This window comes from Rhea americana, unplaced genomic scaffold (assembly GCF_003343005.1).
Source record: "Rhea americana isolate MKP2758 unplaced genomic scaffold, rheAme1 scaffold_102, whole genome shotgun sequence".
NCBI classification, from domain to species: domain Eukaryota; kingdom Metazoa; phylum Chordata; class Aves; order Rheiformes; family Rheidae; genus Rhea; species Rhea americana.
The window spans coordinates 2,365,972-2,386,459 of record NW_028185062.1 but is presented as its reverse complement, the minus strand read 5'-3'; the positions used below and the strand labels follow the sequence as shown (position 1 = coordinate 2,386,459).

General features: G+C 37.1%; 1 protein-coding gene across 1 annotated transcript in view; it reads left to right on the top strand.

Annotated features, from left to right (window-relative positions):
• The window catches only part of INO80 (INO80 complex ATPase subunit), a 59,572-nt gene that overhangs the window by 15,953 nt on the left and 23,131 nt on the right, over window positions 1-20,488 (top strand). The window contains exons 14-24 of the mRNA XM_085306493.1: window positions 701-760; window positions 1,366-1,508; window positions 2,613-2,697; window positions 3,196-3,313; window positions 3,797-3,882; window positions 4,822-4,989; window positions 5,371-5,504; window positions 6,306-6,373; window positions 7,774-7,867; window positions 8,845-9,022; window positions 14,500-14,640. Coding sequence (XP_085162619.1) covers window positions 701-760; window positions 1,366-1,508; window positions 2,613-2,697; window positions 3,196-3,313; window positions 3,797-3,882; window positions 4,822-4,989; window positions 5,371-5,504; window positions 6,306-6,373; window positions 7,774-7,867; window positions 8,845-9,022; window positions 14,500-14,640 — 1,275 coding nt within the window. The remainder of the gene's footprint in view (window positions 1-700; window positions 761-1,365; window positions 1,509-2,612; window positions 2,698-3,195; window positions 3,314-3,796; window positions 3,883-4,821; window positions 4,990-5,370; window positions 5,505-6,305; window positions 6,374-7,773; window positions 7,868-8,844; window positions 9,023-14,499; window positions 14,641-20,488) is intronic.

Sequence of the window (20,488 nt, the reverse complement as noted above, 5' to 3'; positions counted from 1 at the left end):
CAGGACAGAATTATTTTAAGAGCTTTCATGGCCTCGGAAACCAGGGTTCAGTACTTTCAATCCTGCTTCAGTGTAGTTCTTTCATTAGGCAAAAGATGGCAATACAGTACTGCTAACTAGTAAGTCTGACCTATTTTAGTTCACTGCATCCTTGTTCTGAGTAACAGGACCCATAAAATTCTGAGCTWKAAATTGATTAAAAAACTTCTCTGACAGTAGTGCTTTTATTTTTATTCTTTTGTAAAATATGTCCAGAGCAGATGCTTTATCGCAGAGTTTAGGGACGATTTTAATGTATAAAACGAACAGAATCACTATGATAGGGACAACACAGAAGGTTAAACATCAAGAGAACAAGTCCTGGGCAAACTTCTTTCTGCGATAGACAAAGTATCAGTTGCAATTTCTAGAAAAGTCTGACTGGAAAGGGTAATGGATGCTTCTGGATGTTTTGAAATTTCTAGTATAGAATTAGCTATTGCTTATACTAGGCATAAGTTGCTTGACRCCTGTTTGGAACGATCTGTTTCTAAGTATTTTTTAAGTCCTTTCTAATTTTTCTCTATGTTAAAAAAGATCATCCATTTCCTTTTTGGTTTCTTTGGAGAAAGCAGTCTTGTTCATTTTGTAGAATATAAAATTGTAGTAGAGGTATGTATTTATTGGAATATAATGTCTTTGTACTTTTGGGCTGTTCCAGGTGCTACCTTACTGGGGAAATCCCCATGATAGAAAGGTGATCAGGAAATTCTGGAGTCAGGTAATATTAACATCTGCACGTGCTTTGACCATCTTTGTGATTTGTGCACAATAGAGCAGAAACTGCTGATATATCCAGCCAAGCCAAACAGTATGTGTAGGTAGAGTTCRGTTTCTTCGTCTGTGTAGTAAGGTTTTCATTAAGATAATGAAGCAGAAGGATTTTCCTGTACAGGGCAATTTAGGACAGCACAGGGTTTGGCTGAAGAAGCTACAGCACTGCAAATAAAGCAGGCCATTTCAGTGTCCAGAACTGTTTATTTCATTTGAGTAACTCAACTCAGGATGTGCAAATCTTGCATCCCTGTGGGCCTATCAGAATGCTCCTGACTTATGTGGGTAAAAGGCATTTTGTAGGGTTCAGTGCCTGGTTCTGGTCAGGCACATTAAGAAACATCTGAAATTGTTCAGGGRCAGGTGGGCTGACGTTCATATTCACCACTTGAACAATCTTTTGCAATTAGTTAAAAAGCCAAGTGGAGAAAAAAATGCGGTAGGAATGAGGAAAGATTATGAAATAGAGTCTAAAATCACAGTATATGCAAGTGAACTCTTCACAATGTGTTTACATCATGTGGACATTTGTCTCTTATTTTGTGGTTATAGAAGACATTGTATACTCAGGATGCTCCTTTCCACGTGGTGATTACCAGTTATCAGCTAGTAGTGCAAGACGTGAAATACTTCCAGCGAGTGAAGTGGCAATATATGGTGCTGGATGAAGCRCAAGCACTCAAGAGTAGCTCCAGGTAATAAAGGAACTGGAAACAAAATCTTCCCTCATCCATCAACCTTTCAAAGATATACTGAGAAAACATCAAGATTGCATAAGTAGATAGAAGTTAAAATTAACACTCATAAGGGCCTTTAAATATCAAACCTAGTTAAATACCTATATGAATCCAATTCCAYGATGTTAGAATAATCCACTAGTGTTTTGTATTTAAGCTTTCCTGCTCCAAATATGTGAAGCATAATTAAAAAGTAGTTGTGTGGCAGAACTATGTGTAGTAGGGTAGGGGACAGTGAAATAAAATGGTGTGAAATGCTTTTTACGTTCTTTCTTAATCACTCACAGAATTCTCCTAGTGAACAATCTATAGCCTTTAACGGATGTGTATTACTAYTGTTGCCTCCATTAAATACCTTAGTTCGATTACTTGTTCAGTGGCATTACAGATATCAGTAAAGGTCAGACCCTTGTGAATACTGTAGGCTACAGTAAAGGCCCACCTTGGTCTTACAGCTGCGTATCAGGAAGTTTTCAGTTTGTTTTTTTTTTCCAAGTAACAGATTTGTCCATCTTTACTTCCCTAGTTACTTTGTCATACCCTTTCCCACAATTGCCACTGTACACATCGAATCTCCATTTTCATGAGTTGAGAAGTGTTTTAGAGGGAAATTCAGTCAGGCCTAAGTCTGCCTCCTCAGTGTTCTTTGGAAGCTGCCCCTTAGTAGCTCAGCACTCCTTACRCAGCAGCAGCCTGTGCACTTCGCGTTACAGAGTCAGGGGAGGGGGAGTTCATTCGTATCAATAGTTTCATTTGGAAAGCTAAGTATTCTGCTAATGAGATTTTATCAGTGTCTAAGCATTTGTGTTTAAAAAGTGAATGAAAACAATTTTTAGAAAAAAATAAATTATGTTCACTTCCTTGTGATTTGTAAATAGCAACTTTTTCCTGTAATGGTCTTTTGGAAGATGGGGGAGCGGTTTATATTCATGGTAGTTTTATTCAGTGACCCTCAAAAGTCACTTGGGAACATCACTGGAAGTGCTTGCTCTCAAAATTGCTTTTGTTTCATACTCCTTGTACAAATTTAATGTTAATGATTTTCTTGATTTAATTTTTCAGTGTTCGTTGGAAGATCTTACTGCAGTTTCAGTGTCGAAATAGGCTGTTGTTGACTGGGACCCCAATCCAGAACACAATGGCTGAGGTATTCAGGAAAGCTGCCTTTTCTCTATAACAATAATATATCCCATATGTTAGCAGTTGAACAATCCACTTTATTTGCGTGGTTATGAGATTATGTTTGTGACAGACCATTGACAGATAAACATGGAATCAACTTTGGGAGGGAAAATTGGGGTATGTGCCATGCATTTGTGTAACAGTATGAAGATACTCGATGATTAGTCATATGGAGATTACAGAATAAAATATAATCCTGGTGGCTTTTATTTCGGTTGGCCAAAATCATTGCCCTGTATTTATCATTGCTTTCTGATGGTGTTTTGAAAAGTTAATATATCTGGCATTTCGCCAGTGTAAAATGGAAAAAAAAATCTTTTGTTTTGTTTGCCATACCTTACGATTTTTTAAAGTGACTTTGCGCATAAAGAGCTACAATAAGATTGGGATTCCTAATTACTTTGTCCACAGCAAGTGGAAAAATTARTATTACTGAGTAACTACTTTTGCCTCTCCTTTTTAGCTGTGGGCCCTGCTGCACTTTATCATGCCGACATTGTTTGATTCTCATGAAGAGTTCAATGAGTGGTTCTCTAAGGACATAGAGAGCCATGCCGAGAACAAATCCGCCATTGATGAAAGTGAGTGCCATGTGTAATTGCAACAGATTTTTAATATAAAAATTACTGTCTTTTTAGACTACCAGTGGATAAACTTCATCTATTATTTTATATATGAGGAATGTCATGTAAAGCAGAGAGTGCGTTGGGTTGGAACATTATGGACTATGTAGTTTATATGGAAGTCTTTGTTTCTGACTATAATGCAGCATGCTTTATGGGTGGAAAACATGCAGTGAAGATGTGTTGAAAAAAGGTTTCTATTATAAATAAATATTTTTATATGTGTAAGTGTATGTGTAAAATATATGTATATATTATAAATATATGTAATATATACATATATAATACATATGCATTTTTTTCCAGCACAAACACTGACCCTGTGCTGTATGTACACATATGAGCAGAAATGGCTGAGCAGTAAGAGGCTTTACTTGTAGTAAAACACAGTATACTTTCCTTGAAGTAATTGATCCTTCTTCCTCTTATTCTGCATTTCAGACCAGCTGTCCCGCTTGCACATGATCCTGAAGCCTTTCATGTTGAGAAGAATCAAGAAAGATGTGGAAAACGAGTTGTCAGATAAGGTGAGAAAAAGTATTTGGAATGAGTATTTCATGCAACTTTGTCAGCATTTAGTGCTTTTTTTGTTTGTTTATTTTACAAATTCATTTCTTAGTCTGCATAGCTAAAGTTTGATCATGGACCTTTCATGGACCTTCTATTTTTGGCACCAAATTCCATCATTCTCATTAGATATGGATGTAACTGAAGATCCTCTAATTAACAAAGTCTTACTCTAGGCAAAGCATTTTGTTAAAAGTTATAAAATATATAAGAAAAACCTTAAGTCTGAACAGGTTGACATAAACCTCACTAAATGAAGTGAAGGACAAATAATTGGGTTATAAAAGTCTCTAGTGAATGTTGAGAAGAGTTTGGTATGGGTTTACTATTGGTTTTACTTGCTTGTACTGAGCAATAAATGCATAGTGGGTAACATTATATTCATTTCTTGTGGATGTTAGCAATACTGGATGATCTTGTGGTCAGTATGTCCACTGGCTTTGTTCTGATGTGCTTCTAAATTCCCAAACTGGAACCCTTCCCACAAACACTCTTAAGTGATACATCTGTGATTATCATGGCTTCCTGACAGCTTTTTAAGAAGACTCCAAGTTGATAGCATGTTAACAGCAGAATATGGACCAGATTTTTAAAGCTGTTCAGCTGTAGGTACAAAGTTTTCAAAGCTTCTTGAGAATATATCTATTTACATAGTTGTGCTTAAATGTGTTCAAAGGTCTGTCTCCTACATCATCACCTAAGCCTTCTAAAACATGCTGGTTAAGAAGTCCCTCTCAGGTTGGATCCTGAATTAGAGATATGAATGCAGCTGCCCATATGTATTCTTTGAGAAAACTATGAATACTTTCATGAAGATGCATCTCTGGCTTATGTGTACAGATGTGGTCTTGTTCCCTTTCAGAGAAGGAAAAGGTTAAACCTTTGTTACTGTTTTGCAGATTGAAATCCTTATGTATTGTCAGCAGACAAGTCGGCAGAAACTGTTGTACCAAGCTCTGAAGAACAAAATTTCTATTGATGACCTGTTGCAGTCCTCAATGGGCACTACTCAGCAAGCACAGAACACCACTAGTAGCCTCATGAATCTAGTCATGCAGTTCAGGAAGGTAAGACTGTTTTGTTTGTTTGTTTGTTTGTTTGTTTTTTCTTCTTAATTATAATCAATCGTTAGCTCAGAGCTAAAGTATGATTTTTGGAAAACACCATATGAAAAGAATTTTTGGCATAGGCAGGTAAACTTGCATGCAGTTCAGCGGTGTTTCTGATGCAGTGTAATGTGATGTTTGGGTAGAAGAGCTTTTGACAAATTGTACTTCTGCTAGCTGGGTTTGTTCCAAATTGCTGAAGGAAGCATTCACCTGTGAATAAGAGCACAAACTCAATAGTAGAGTTTAAATGATCAATAGTCTTAGTTGATTTGGAGTGTAAATGCATCATTGGGCTAGATTTGTTCCTCCCCAGTGTTTTACATGCTGTCATTCTTATAGGTGTGTAATCACCCGGAGCTGTTTGAGCGACAAGAAACTTGGTCTCCATTTCACATCTCCCTAAAGCCATATCAGATTTCAAAGTTCATCTACCGTCATGGACTGATCAGGGTCTTTAACCACTCACGGGACAGGCAAGCCAACTCAACTTCCTCTCCAGCTTAGTATTTTTAGTAGTGTTACTTAGGCTTATTTTATCTTTGTAAGTGCTAATTAACCTCTTTACTTGATGTTCTTAAATAGCATGGGTCAAGCAACGCATTTCTAGTTTCCTTTCGTTTATTCAGCTGTTAAACGTCTGATATCTGATGCTCTTTCTTAGTGGAATCCTGGTCATCAAATATCCCTTTGGTTGAAAAGGAAAGTCAGGAAGAGGAAAAGGAATTTAGATTTGTTGCTGATGATGTGTAATAGAATTAAGCTTTAGTAGAATTCTTWAAAAAAGGTTTCCCTTGAGTGGTTTTTCATGTTTAAGGAAGCTATCAGTTGTCTTCGTTGTGACATGAATACCGTGAGCATCTACTAGTGCTCTGGCAGCTCATAATGCTTACCTTGGATGAGTAAAAGCAGCCTCGTGCAGTCTGCTGTTTCCCAGTCTCTGATTAATCTTTTTTGCCCTCAGTTATGAGARATTTTGTTGGCAGAGATGAGAAAACCATTTTTAAAGATAAGACTAACTGTTTTACAACATAAAATGCAATTCTAAAACAATGATGTGTTCCAGTGTCAAATTAGTAATAGTGCATCTGGACTGATGCTTTTCACTTACTATTACGCAGTTCCAGATATCTAGAGAGTTGAGTTACTTACCATGAAGAACTGGACTATTGTTCTGCTTTGGGGACATCACATTGTTTTTTTCTGTCTGTGACTGAACATTGTCTTCATTAGCATTTTCTTAGTGGTTTTGTTTGTTTTGTTGTTTTCATTTTCAGGTGGTTACGGGTTTTACTTTCGCCGTTTGCACCAGACCACATCCAGCAGTCTCTCTTCCATAGGAAGGGTAGGTTTACAGGCCTGGGAAACCACTCGGGTCGCACACTTGCATATGATACTGTCCCATGTTTATCGGAAGTCAGCACATACATTTCATTTGCCCAGTATGGAAAGGATTAAAGAAGACAGAAGAATAATAATCCACAAAAGACTTGTTTAGACACTAGAAGACTTATTTGGTCACTGCTTAATCCTACTTTAGTCTCCTGTTCCATTCCTCCTACCTTGTTTTAACTCTCTTTAAAGAATTAGTGCTGCTTTTATATTCTAATGTGAATTTTTCACAGTTTCTATTTATGGAAATCTTAGATTCATTTCAGTACAATCTGCATTGCATGCTAAACTCCTGGTTTATTGTTCAAGTAAAAAGTAGAGAATGAAAATGACCCTGGATCTAATGAATGAGAAAACCCAAATAATCTGCTTATATTGATAAATAAAATTTAACATTATATATGATAGAATTTGTTTGCTAAAAGAGAGACTCAGATTGCTCAGCTGCTGGGGTAGGGGAAATTTAAGGCGAAAAAGCACGAGCATATAATGGATGCACTGGTATGCTGAAATCTGTTAGCCTAAGTAAGTTAAGTAAGAAGAAACAGTGAGGAGCAGCAACAGTCTGCACTTGTCTGTAATGCCCTTGGATGTGTCTTGTTGATTACTGTGGTATTCATTTGTTTCAGTATTTGTAATGTTTTTTTTTTTCCTAGGGGTATTGTTAGACATACCATAAACAGAAAATATTTTGGCGAATCATTAATTAGGGATGTTAAATTTTCTGTATAAATGTTAAACGTAAAAAGGCATGAATGCTATTGAGGGTGCACAGTGCATGTGGATGGGCTTGAAAGGCTCTCCTGGTTAACATATCTTCCCTGCTCCCTGACTTGACTGCAGTGTTTCCATAATCTTTTGCCATATTTATTGTATCTTTATCCCCTCTTGCAATATTCCCATTCCCCTCCCAACCCCAGTACCTCCTAGAACACTTGACTCAATGGCTGGGTGACAGGGAGCATGTTTAGCAGGCCGTTCTCATATAAGTGTGTCCTGCCCAWCTGAGATGTGCGTTCTGATTACCAAACAGGCACCCTGCCTATTGATTCCTAGTAGGTCAAATAAACTGCATGTTTTTTTCTGGCCTAGAGAACATCCTTCTTTCTTTATAAAGGACCTTCTCTTGCCCAGACTGGAAGTTGAACTGAAACTTGGAGTCAGGGAACAGCAATTAAGATGAAATTTTCAGTATTTCTAAAAAGTCTGGGTTAAATTAGAATCTCCAGTTTATTCCCTTTAGATTTGTTTTATGTTAGAGAATGTATCTTGAATAGATGAAGTATGCTCATTGTTTTCAGATACGAGTGTCTGAAATGTGTCAGYCTTAACTTTAGTATTTCTGTGACACAGGCATCAATGAAGAAAGCTGTTTTTCTTTCCTCCGGTTCATTGATGTCTCTCCAGCAGAAATGGCAAACCTCATGCATCAGGGACATTTAGCCAGGTGAGGAGCTTCTTCCCCCCCCCCCCTTTTTTTTAAGCACTCTATTACAAAGGTTTTTACATCATTATAAATACATAGGATGGTCAAACTTACATGCTCTAAGTTGCTGGCATTGTCAAACACAAAATGCCAACTTTGGGGTGCCAGTTTATTGCAAAGCTTGCCAGTTGTACTGGTGTAATTAAAGCATGGGTGCATACTTTAATGTACATAGAATAACCTTGCACTGTGATAGCTGTTCTGCAGCTCCAAGGCATATGTCTCACTTCCACATGTCCCATTTGCAGTGTGGAATGGAATTCCAAGGCACGGGTTTAGGATAGTGATTGACTTAATGCTGTAAACTGCCTTATCTTAGAAAGCGAAGTGATCTATTTAAGTAAAGTACCCTACAAGTGATGTTAGATAGTAATTGTAAGAAGATTAAAAGCAGGCCTTATTAATAAATAAGCGTGCTCTGCTTAGGACTTTTTAARTGTCATATTCTTTCATGGTTAGAGTTATTTTTGGTGCAGGACTGTTTGTTTTTCTGTTTCACTAATGGAATATAATTTTCTTTTGATCTATCTGAGTGATACTTGTAATATAGTCTACATTCATACTGCAGGTTATAGTGAATAATTTATATATGGAGCAACTTACCAAGAAGTCAGAGTGCAGTGTTAGGTGGTGGTGGCTAACTCAGGCTTGATCCTGAAGTGCTTCACCCTTGAAGTGAAGTGAATCCTGCACCTCTGAAGTGCTTCATAGTATATTCTGATTTCATTGTTAAGATTCAATTAAGCCACCTTAGAAAAAATAAAAATAAGAACAATATAATTGGAAAATGTCTGGCAAAAATGACTTCCTCAAGTCAGGGCACTGTAAGCTAGAGATCCTGAAAAAAGAAAGTGTCAAATGGAATTGTGTTGTTTAATATATTAAAGCCTTTTATCTACAAAGCACTGAATAAATGTGTCTATTGTGCTTTGTTTCAGATGGTTAGCTCTTTTCCTGTCTCTGAAAGCATCCTACAGGCTCCATCACTTGCGCTYCTGGATGGAGGCAGAAGGGGAGAACGAGCAGGGGTCACGTTGTCTGGGAAACAAAGATTTCTTGCTTGATGTAAATTTTCCGCTCTCTTTCCCCAACTTGCACAGCTGCACTTTGCTGCAGGTAAGCAAAATTTCTGTGATGTGMAGACATTAGCAAATCCTCATGAGGGAGAAAACAGAAGAAAACATAAACTTGGAAACAAGGTGGCTTTATCATTGTGCTCTCTTGCCTGCTTTATTAGAAACACAAAGTTCAGATTACTAAGCAGAAAAATAGGTCTCCTGTATAATGGTTCATTCCAAAACTTGCTATGATAAATTAGTTGGATTAGAAATCTTAAAAATATTACTGGTGCAACAGAACTAGATTTATGATTTGTCAGTGATGGGGTCTGCATGTAAGCTTAAGATATGTAGAAAAAAAATAGAACTGTACTGCTTGGTTTTTTGATTGTTTGAAACCACCTCTTATTTCTAACTTCAATATAGTTGCAGCAACTGGGATAAGCAGACTTCAGCTTGGCAGTGTTTCAGAGTTGGTAGATGAGCATTGACACCAATGACAATGCTCAGTGGTGTCTTTCTACTCTGAAATTTGCTTCTTCTGTTGGCAGATTTCAGATATGTTCAACATATTGTGTAATGCMAGGTCATTTTCCCTAAGCTTTTTCATGTGTGTATGTGAGAACGTTTTGTCTTTTCAGAACTAAATCGCCATTAAGTTCCTGCACTGCACCATAGCTCCTTCGGTTTGTTTCACTGGAAAGTAAAAGGTTACAAAATTGCAAGCATAGAGTGAGGAAAGCATCTAGAGTACAGATGAAACAGTTCTTTAAGTGTCACTTGACATATGCAGTGAAAAAGTCTTTTCTGAAGCAGTGAGATCTTGCTTGGGTAAGCCAAGTTTCTCTGAAGATCATTGCTTCTGTTCATGACTCTGGAAAGGGAAAGGAGATAGCCAGGATTCAACTGAATAGCGTGTAGAGGAAGTTGAAATTGAAGATGCGTAAGCAGTAGGAAATCAACCTTGGGCTTGGTGTCATGTTTTGCAGTGTCAACAGTAAAGCCAACAAAGTGAGTCCTCCTAGTTATCAAACAAAAAGCAAGCCAAATGAGTGCATTAACTCTGTTAGGCCGGTTAACTCTGGCTGTGCTGGTGTTCAAATACTGCGTGACTCCACGTCTAGCTTGGTAAAATGTCTACMGTACCTCGATTTGCTTGCAGTAATTCTTCTGAGATTATATTCAGACATTTATGTACTGACTGTGTAATGCTTATCCTTGAAATGATACTGTAGCTCTGTCCTTTTATTTSTATGGCCAAGAAAAACTTTTGTGTTGTCATAAATGTTGCAGCCTAGAAGTAAAGGACAGTGTAATTGTGAGCACAGTTGTATGCACTTAGAGGGAGGTAGAATTCATGTGTGCATATGTAGAAAGGAAATTTACATATGCAAGTCTTCTGGATTAGTCTATATAAAKAATTAAATGAAAATTGATATCTTTTTCTTAAAGAACAGAAGACAAATTTRCATTATAGATGCTACATGTGAGGTGTGGAATATATGTGTCTAGCTTTTAATAGCAATAGTGGAATGAAAAGTTTATGGAAAGACTGTAATCCGATCTAGACCACAACCTGGAAAGACTTGAATATATAATTTGGTTTCTCCAAATTATCTGTTTTTCAGGAAGCCATTACTTACGTCTCTGGGGGCCTCAGTGCTGTGACTGTTTTAACTTGTGTAACTAGTGGCTCTTACGTAGAAGACAGCCAGCTGAGGAGCAGAGTTCACAGTGTACGCAATACAGCATGCTTGCAATAACCCTAGTAAATTGAAAGGAAGTTTAGCTCYAGGATTATGAGGGATTCTTAAGAACTTTTTCTAACCTCCATGTTAGACAAAGTTATCACTTGAAGTTGCTTTAAAATAAGTTACGTTTGCAGAATTTTGTCTACATATAGAACATCTTAATAGAAAAAGTGCAAAACAAAAAGGAAGTTGAAAATGAACTGCCTTTCAAATGTCTTTTGACAGCACTTACCATCCTGAGTTAAAGTAAGGTCACTTTCTTATCTTGACCCAAATTTGAGAATTTTTTAATCTAAAATTCCCTGAGGCTTCATCTAGAGTTTCCTAAGATAGTAACATACAGGGAGTGGGGAGGGGAAGAAAACAGAGGAAGAAGGAAATGGTATAAATCTGGAAAGGCTTTTCTTAACAKTTCAGACCAGCATTTCCAATGTGAGACACAAACTATAAAAATAAGTCAGTAAACAGAAAAAAAAAGATTTATTTTTAATGCATCTTTCTGAAGATACCCTGAGTTTCTTCATGTCAATGGAGAAATTTCTTACAGTGTGAATTCGCTTCATCTCCCTTATTCAGCGCCTCCACAACATGTGTGTTAATTTGTATGCATCCATTTAATATAAAATCTGATCTGTTGAGATCAGATTTCTCCTGTTCTCTCTTTTGCTTTCCACGTTTTCTATTTATAAAAAAAATTAGGAGTGTTAATGAGCTTCAGACAATGCTGGTAGTCATTACAATTACCTGTATTTACATTTACATTACAGTTACCTGTATTTGTTTGCAGCTCTGTTTGCAGTATGGCAAAGTCTCTTTCAACTCTTATTTTGATTGCATCTTTGCAATAGACGTGTACATTGGTTATTTTTTAACAGTTCTCTTCTTGTGTTCTTGGCGTTGTTGTACTAAACTATACGATCCATTTTAGAGCTGTGTCTGTGTTCTGTTCTGTAACCTTACCCAGTCTTTTCCATGTAGGTAACTGATGGGAAGCCAGTCTCGCTGTTCCTGTTATATCTATTGTCTGCTCCATTCATGAATTTTTAATGATTGTATATGTTGTGGATTTCAGAGAGGGATGTTCCTCATGTGGCTTGCTCGTGATTTGTGCACAGGAAACATAGAGCAGAAAACTAGACTAATATCCACATACAAAAACTGCTTCTACTACTGTGTGTATACAAAAACAATTAATTTGTTCTTATTTTGGATGCCTTACAAGTTTTCCCTATGTTTCTTCCTGTGTACTTCTAATTGGGCTGAAGCTATCTTTGAGTCTTTGATATTGGCTTCCAAAAGAGAGTTACATAGCAAAGTTACATTGCTTTGATAGATTTGGAATTATTTTGTTAGCTAATTGTTTCTGAATAATAGTCTATGAGGAAGTGGAATTTCTCTCTTACCTATCTCCTGTAGCCTCACCTTCCAGGAAATAAAGTTAGCAAACCTCTCTAATAACCAGGGCTAAATATGCTTGTGGAGGTCTATGTGGGTGATAACRCTAGCACAAGAAATGGCACAAATATATGGTGAGAAGTGGGGAGGGGACTACACCCTTTTAGGCAGCAGTAAGCTATTAATTCAGCTCCTAGTGTCTTGCGGAACCATACTCTGCAGGAGGCTTTAGGATACTTTAGCTGATTTAAGAATGTCTTGCTGATGCTGGAAGAGTTGCTCCACCTTTCAGTTGCATGTTCCTGGAGCTTCATTGCCACCGTTTCTGGTACTCAGATGAGTCAGCCCTGCACTGCCCACTGTACTGTTTCCACACAGCTAGTCTGTTCTTCCAAGTGGTGAAGATCCTGGAAGTAACCTGGTGTAGAAGGGCAAGGGTTTGTTTTCATCTCAATCAGCTTCTTAATATGTGCAGACAGCTGTGGCAACAATAAAAAGGGGCTCTGCCGGGACAGTAATGAACAAGTGGAAGCAGTTGTCRCTTAAACTAGCGTTACTGTTGGCCAAGTAAGAGTCAAATGTTTGGGATCACTTCACATTGCTCGGTGTAGCCCAAGCTTTGACCTGTGCTTTTAGCCTTGCTCAGTGTCAGGGAAAGTCTTTTGTCAGCTGTTTTGTGTCCACTGAAGAGCACCTACGATCAGTCAGAGGTGGTTGTGTGTGTGTGTGTGTTTGTTTTTTTTTCCAGCTCCAGACCACAACTCTGACTGGTAGTGGCTAGAGAACCCACTTACACGCTAGCATTGAGTGAATGTATTTCATAGGTAGTCTACCTGTACAAAAGTACTAGCACCATCTCTGTTGTCTGTATGTTCCAAAATATTAGACCATGAGTACTTGTCTCTCTTGCATATAATATAATTCTCATTATATTGTTTTCTTTTTGTGATTGGGGCGGGGGGCAGACAGGATGACTRTGAACTAACTGTATCAATTTTAAGGTCTGTTGATGGCATGTGTGTTTTAGCTGGTGGCCTCATCTGTATGTCAGCCATCTGCATCTTGCGCAGTGCATCTACATCTGGAAGCAGAAGTGACCAAGAATGTGTGATCCATCTTAGCAGTCTACTGCTGTGGATTTTTTTTTCTAGCATTTTCTTATCACACATGCATAAATGTGTGTATCCAGTGTGTGATATCTACAGTGTGTCTGCTTCTATCATGTGGCCTGATGTTTTGAATCTCAGATGTTGGGATTTTTAAAAATTGGGAGGATCTGTAAATTAACAGTAGCATGCAGTTAATTTGGATGCATTAGGAACTGAGGCAGAACTAAGCTGAAGTTTGAGATTCTGTTTACTTTGCACTTACCTTAAATGAACTGCTAGAAATGCCAGGAGGGCACATCCTGTGACCCTATGGCAGCAAGAGGTATACCTCTTGGTGTTTCTTTCCTTGTTGCTCATTTCCTATACTGTTCAAAATAATGCCCTCATGTTCCTGTTATCGTAATTATATTCATAGCAACCAACTACTATGTTCTATGTAGAAGAGGCAGTGAGAATAAGAAGTAGCAAGAATGATTTAACTATAAGTAGTTTACTTCATTGTTTGCAGATATTTACAATGAAAAGGGGAATACAGTAACTGATGTAATTGAATAAAACAATTTTCTGTTATTTTTCTGCATGGAGCACCTTCAAAGAGCTCTTCTTTATTTGAACTGAAATGTCATCTTAGTATCCCTAATTTTGAGTCAGTATATTTTTTTTAATGTCAAAAGGACATTGGCATGTATGTGGCAAATTCCATATTCTGTATGTGTGTGTGCTCGTGAATGTCAGTCGTCATGCCAGCACCTTGAGAGCCTTTAGGATAAAATTCAGAGCCATTTTGCATGAGAAAGGAAGATAAGGTTGAGAAAGATGAAAATGTAAAGATACCAATCAAGTTTCCTATAGTGTTTTATTCTTTTCCTTTCCAATTTTCTTTTTATCCATGCAGAATAGATAAAGAAATATCTTGAAAACAGTGTGAGAGTAGACTTACTAGTATGGGTAGACTCACCAGAATATTTCTGTACTTCCTTCGTCATAAAAGCCAAGGTCAAAAGGTTCTGAGAAGGAAAGACTTTTTTCCAGTTCCAGATGAGCGTAAAGACCAAAGATGACTGTGGACTGTTCTGCTTTCAACCATTTCAAGATAGGAATATTCTGACGATTAGACAAAAATCCTGTACACTGTCACTGCAGATGTATAGAGTTTCCTCTTTCCAAGGGAAATACTTAGYGAATGTTCATTGTCATTCTTTCTCATGAATGGTTGTATGATTTTAGAGGATTTTCTCCCTATAGGCATAGTAACTTCTTAATTTTAATTTTGTTTTTAGAACCTTGTGTTCAGTAGCTACTGTAAAGCAGTTACTGGCTATTCAGATCATGTCATACATCGAAGGAGATCAGCTACCTCTTGTATACGGTGCTGCCAGTTGACTGAGCTGCCATCCTTCCTGTGCATAGCCAGTCCGCGGGTAAGTCCAAGTTAAGTTGTAAATTATACATTTTSTATTGTGTTTTAAATCTTCTGTTAGAATTGTGTCTAAGGAACAGAATGATCTATTACTTTCTTTTGGTTGGGTAAAACTGTTGTAAGGATATCCTTTTGCTACTGTATTCTTTAGAGCTTTTTCATAGGGGAAATGACTGTGATGTGTACTGATGGGAAAAGGGAAGTTGTAGTAAGATGTTCCCAACAGGAGTAATTCGGAGATATCTAGATTTCACTTTCTCTCCTAATACCAAAAGCTGAAAAATTATAGAATGGATTGCCAAACAGATCCTTCCCATGTAATCTGAAGAGGATGTAGGCACAGTATATAACTAGGGTGGGGAGACTTTTTTGGCAGCTATGTTGATAAAAAGGGGCTGAAAAGAAATGCTTTTTTTGAAGAGTGTTCAGCCTCTGTCATCGTGTCAGCTTATGCTCCAAAAAGGAAACATCAAATTCCAGTATGTGAGGATTACTTGAGTTGGCTTTTTCTAAATCTTCTCAGTATTAAGTGGCACTGCTTTGGGTTATCTGTTCACTAGTAACTGAATTTTAAAGTTACTTTAGCTGAAGCTTGCTGGAGTGACACAAAGCACCTTCATAAGTATATGGCTGTTGTTTTCATTCTGTTTTACTGCATCTTGGTGAAGTTGGGCAAAATGTACTCGTAATTCAAATCTGGGCTTGAATCTGCCATTTCTGACCTTGTAGTAGATAAGCATGTCTATGGAAAGTTTCCATGTGCAGAATAACCTTTTGTAGAGAGGAGGTTCTGACCCAGGCTTTTGGCAAAAGATGAACTATTGAATATTGTTTCTTCTAGTTGCCTAGATGATCTTCAATTTTGAGGAAACAACTAAAAGTAAGATAAACATACAGTTTTTGTAGGATGCTGGGTGAAATAGAGAGGTAAAAGTTCTGCAAAAACATCTCTGACTGCTAGGCACGTCCTTGTTCCTGCTAAGTATGAGAAAGCTGAAGCTGTGCATCACCAAGTGGCAGTGCATAGTCAATTTGGGTGACAGACATCTTGAATTATTTTGGGTTTTTTTCTTTATTATGTAGTTCTTTGTTCTCAGCTTAGTAAATTGAAGATGAAGAAATCTAAATGAGAAACTGTAAATCTGCGAAGAGTAACTAACAAAATAGACTTGTCGTACSCAGGAGTCCCAGTCAGTCACCTGCTCTTGGGGAAAAATCCTACCTTAAATATAGTGAAATCTTGGCATCAGTGAGGCTAAGAATGAGGACATCTGCTTCCAGTTATTTTGAAGCAATAATGGGCCAATAAAATCCCCATTAYTTAAAGAGGAATCTTAATAGTAATAATGATACAAAAATAGGCTAATGGTAGACTTTTATTATCAGGCCACCCAGATGTTCTATTCTTTAATCATCGTTGATGTTACTTCTGTAGGCTCGATCAAATGTGTCTCTGTAGGTAATGATACCACGGCCTCTGGAGAAGGGAGGTCTCCAGATAGCACTTACCACCTGTGTGTTGCTCCTCAAATGTAATTCATCTGTGCCTTCAGCTCTGGGGGCAGGAATCCAACTCAGCTTCTCAGAATAGCATATCACCTCCCAGTCTCRACATACTACTGGTTCAAGAACAAGCAGTTATTCTGAAAGTAAATGTGAACCCCATGCTCCTTCAGATTTCTTTAATCTGTGGCTCTCTCTACCTAGAGTTGCATTGCTTATGAAGATATGACAAATACTTCCTGTATATTAGAAAGACAGGAGGGGGATTGAGTTGAAAGGCTAGGGWAATATTAAGGGGAAGGGAAAGGAGAAGAGAGATTATATCTGACTTTCAGTCTAGTWAAAAAAAAAATTGTTTGTTTTGGCTTGGCTATGTATAAAAATGATTAAGTGGAGGCATGGCTTTTTGCTGCTAGGAATACAAATACTTAATCTTATGCTTGTTAGAAACTTTTGGCAAGAAGGTCTGAGATGTGAAGCGGCAGAAAAAGCACATGTTTCCAGTGTTTCCAAAAAGTATAGCCTTGYGGTGAATTTTGGGAACTTAATGGAGTGAATGATGGGAATAGTAGTGTGTTTGTGTGACAGCTCTGGAAAAATTGGGGGGTGATGAAGAGGGTTTTCAATGCTACGGTTTTGKTTTTTATCCATTTGCAGGCAATTTTTCTGAATAGAAATAGGCTTTAATCACAAAAAAAGTAACTTGGAAGATGGATCTGGTATTCTCATTAGAAAGCTGATTAATTCGGTCCAGTGTATTACTGCTTTTTTTAGTTTAGCGGTTTAATACATCGTGGGTTCACAGGTATTGCTGTGCAAAGTGCCTCTGGACATTTTAACAATGGACCTAAATGCAGGAAACATTTTAAAATGTCCCTAAACTAGGTCAGTGAATTTAGGGAGAGAAGAATATGTGATCATCTTACCACCTTATTTATTTTATTTTTTTTTTATGTATTTCTGATCTGAGAGTCCTTATATTCAGTCTATTTGAAAAGAATGCATTGGTATACATGAAGGTCTAGCACTCAGGACTATCTTACCTTTTGTTACAAGTAAAACAACAAAAAAAAGCCTGACAAAAACAACTGCTCCATGAAAAAAGAGTAGAAGTATAAACAAGCTTGAATGGAAAATTTTTATCCATTATAGTTATGTTTTTTTCCTATAAAAYGGTATAAAAGATGTAGAGCTCTACCTTAGAAGCGTGCGCATGTGTGTGCGTGCATGCATTTAGAGAGAGAAAAAAAGCTAACAATAAAGACAGTCTTATGTTCTCAGATGTTAGTCGCTGTTACGYGGCATGCTTCCTATGTGGGAAGATTTGTTCCTGTTAATATAGAGGTTACTCTGAAGCACACACCCAGTTCATCTCAAGATTGTCTCCTAATGCTTTTCTTTTAGGTAGARCATTACTGAAACATAGCTTGTAGAATTTTACAATGTGATTTTATTTTTCTTATAAAAATCCTGATATATAAATCTTTATGCTGATTTCATTAGATGGGCCATRTTTCTGTATTAGATATTCATTTGCTCTGCTTGTGTGTAGTGGTTACCTATCSTAGGTGTCCCAGAAATAAATTTTATGACAGACTGCTGATTGTTGAAAATATATTTGTTCAGTATGTCCAGTAAGCAATGTGAACAGAAGTCTGAGGGTTAATAGTGTCCCTTAAAAGAAACAATGAAAGTCTCTATCATGGTTTGCATTGGGCATCTGTCCTTCAGGCAACAAGGTTTGAATTTTGAATTGTGAGAAGCTTTACCCATTTGCACAAAAGACAATCTTGCGCTTTGACTGCAGATGGCAGTACAAGATAGCATTAACTCTAACATGTGGTAAATTAGAGTAAGTATCGGACATGTATGCGGAAATCTCATTTAACCCAGTCCCTTTCACTTTGCGTTATTCCATGTGACATTAAATATAGACCTATAAGCCAGTTTAGCTTAAAAATAACCCTTCCCATCTTGCAAAGCAGTTAATTTCTCATAACTGCTAAGATTTTTCATTCTTTTTTGGTTTTGCTTTAATATGCATTAAARTTATGCTCAAGAATTGGTTTAAACAAGAGATTGGACCTTGCAAAGACAACTGTCCGTGAGATGAATCCATTCTTATAAGGAGAAGGGCCTCTTTAGGAGAGGGATAGGCCACAGTCTTGTCCATTAAGATGATCTTGATTAATACCTTCTATTTTGAATTAACTGGTAAAAGTTGAGAGGAGTAACCAGCATCTAAGATGTCAGGCAGTCTGTTTCTGAGGTATGAGTTGTTACCTTCATCTTACAATTCTAAAGCACAATAAGGATCTTTAAAATTGTTGACATTTAAATTATGTTACTGCTTATCATTTATCTAAGTTATTAAAATACTATCTTTTCATTTGCATGATATAACGTTATACACAGGCACATACACATATACGTGTGTATATATATATATATGGGAATATATATGGTATATATGTATATACACGTATATGTACATAAGTATGTGTATGTATATATACATATGTACGTGTATATATACATATACACATATGCATACACATACATACACTTATATATATGTACACACACATGCAATGTACATTATTTTATATATAAAAAAATTTAAAAAATCTTAGTACATAGGAGTCAGTTATGTCATACTAGAGTAAGCTAGAACAAGAAATTTGTGCCCCTTTAAAAACATAAAATCTTTTCAGCTGCAATACAAAGATAATGTTTTTGCTGTCTATAATGTGTTTCAACTGTCTTATTATTAAACAAATTCCCATGCCTTGCTAATTCTCCAGAAACTCAACTGTTTAATGTTCACCATCAAAGCCTTCAGACTTCACTAGTATTTTTTACTGTCCAGCTCTGCATCCTTTTTTAAAATGTGAAAACTTTAACAAGTTTTTTTTATCTGTGTTCATTGCACTATTTCTTGTAGTCATGTAGTTAATAAGCTCATTCTCTATTGTTAGGAGTCATAATAATACCTCTAACATGCATGAATCTATACAGATAATAATCTTTTTAGAAATGTGTTTAATAAACACATTTCTAGGTCTCTTGATAGTATGTGGAAGTTTCTACTCTTTCTTTTGCAAACTAAGTTGTAAACACCTTATGTAAATGCCTACTCCAGAACTCTGGCCCAGTGCAGATCTATATTCATAAAAGATAGGAAGAAGTTGGTAGTCTGCCTTTTATCGTAAAGAATTTTGTGTTAGATGGTGAATTGTATATTTGTGCATGAGTGAAAGTGTTGTAATTTTTCTATTTGCTTTGGATTGTGTAGTTTAATTCTCAGTGAAGGATCTTAAGAAGAACACAGGAGAACAGGCTGTCCTGATATGTGTCAGAGCTTCTGTCTGTTACTTTTGTTGGTTTTAATTACTCCAGTGGGTTGGAGAGAATGGAAGAAATTCACAAATCATTGTGTCTACAGCTCCAACCTTCTCCTCCATCTAGTAAAAGAAGAGCGCACATCAGACTATGTAGTGCAGCATTTCTYGTCTCTCTTCATGAGATGCGTCCTTGATGAAAGGCTTCCTACATTCATCTTGTCTTTGCTCTTCGTTGGCCAGTAGTCAAAATCTGTGTGCTCATTGCAGTTATCTGTAGCACAGGATGGCATCTCAAAGTTGTCTGTTACCCTGGTAAGGGAGAGATAAGGCAAAACTATATAGTATACAAAGGACAGCCTTGTCAGCGGGAACAAATTCTTTACTCGGGGGCTTTACAGCCATCTGGGCATACAGCTGTTTAGCTAACGTATATCTTCTAATCTCTGTCCAGGTTTGGACAAAAAAAAAAAAAAAAAAAAGAAAAAGGTGATGGAACTGTTCCAAGATAACTCATGTGGCATAAAATCAGAGTTCTTGTGTTTCCAACATTAATCTGTGTAGTGGAGCTGTATACAGTGAAGTAGGTAATAGGGCAAGGAATTTGTAGAATGGTTGTAAGAAATGGAAGATCATCCTCTGCTCACTGGCTGTTTCTGTGGCCTGCTTCTGTTCAGGTTAGCTGTCAATCCTGACAAGTATGTGCCTCCAGAATGTGACTGTTTCCCCGTTCTTTTTTTCCTTCCTAACTTATGTGTCTTCCTAATTTTAAATTATACCGTGAGTTTCTGCCAAGGACTATTTGTAAATCTCRTTTCTGCTAGGTAAGGACTTGATTGTGAAGGGCAAAAATTAAAAGTCTAGACAAAATGACATGTACAGCAAAGATAACATTCTTTAGCTCGGCTTTGCCAGCAGTTGCATAGCAGTTGACATAAGGCACTGTTTATCAAAAGGAAAGTAGTCCACAACTGATCATTCATAGAGTTTTTTTGTGGGTGGTGA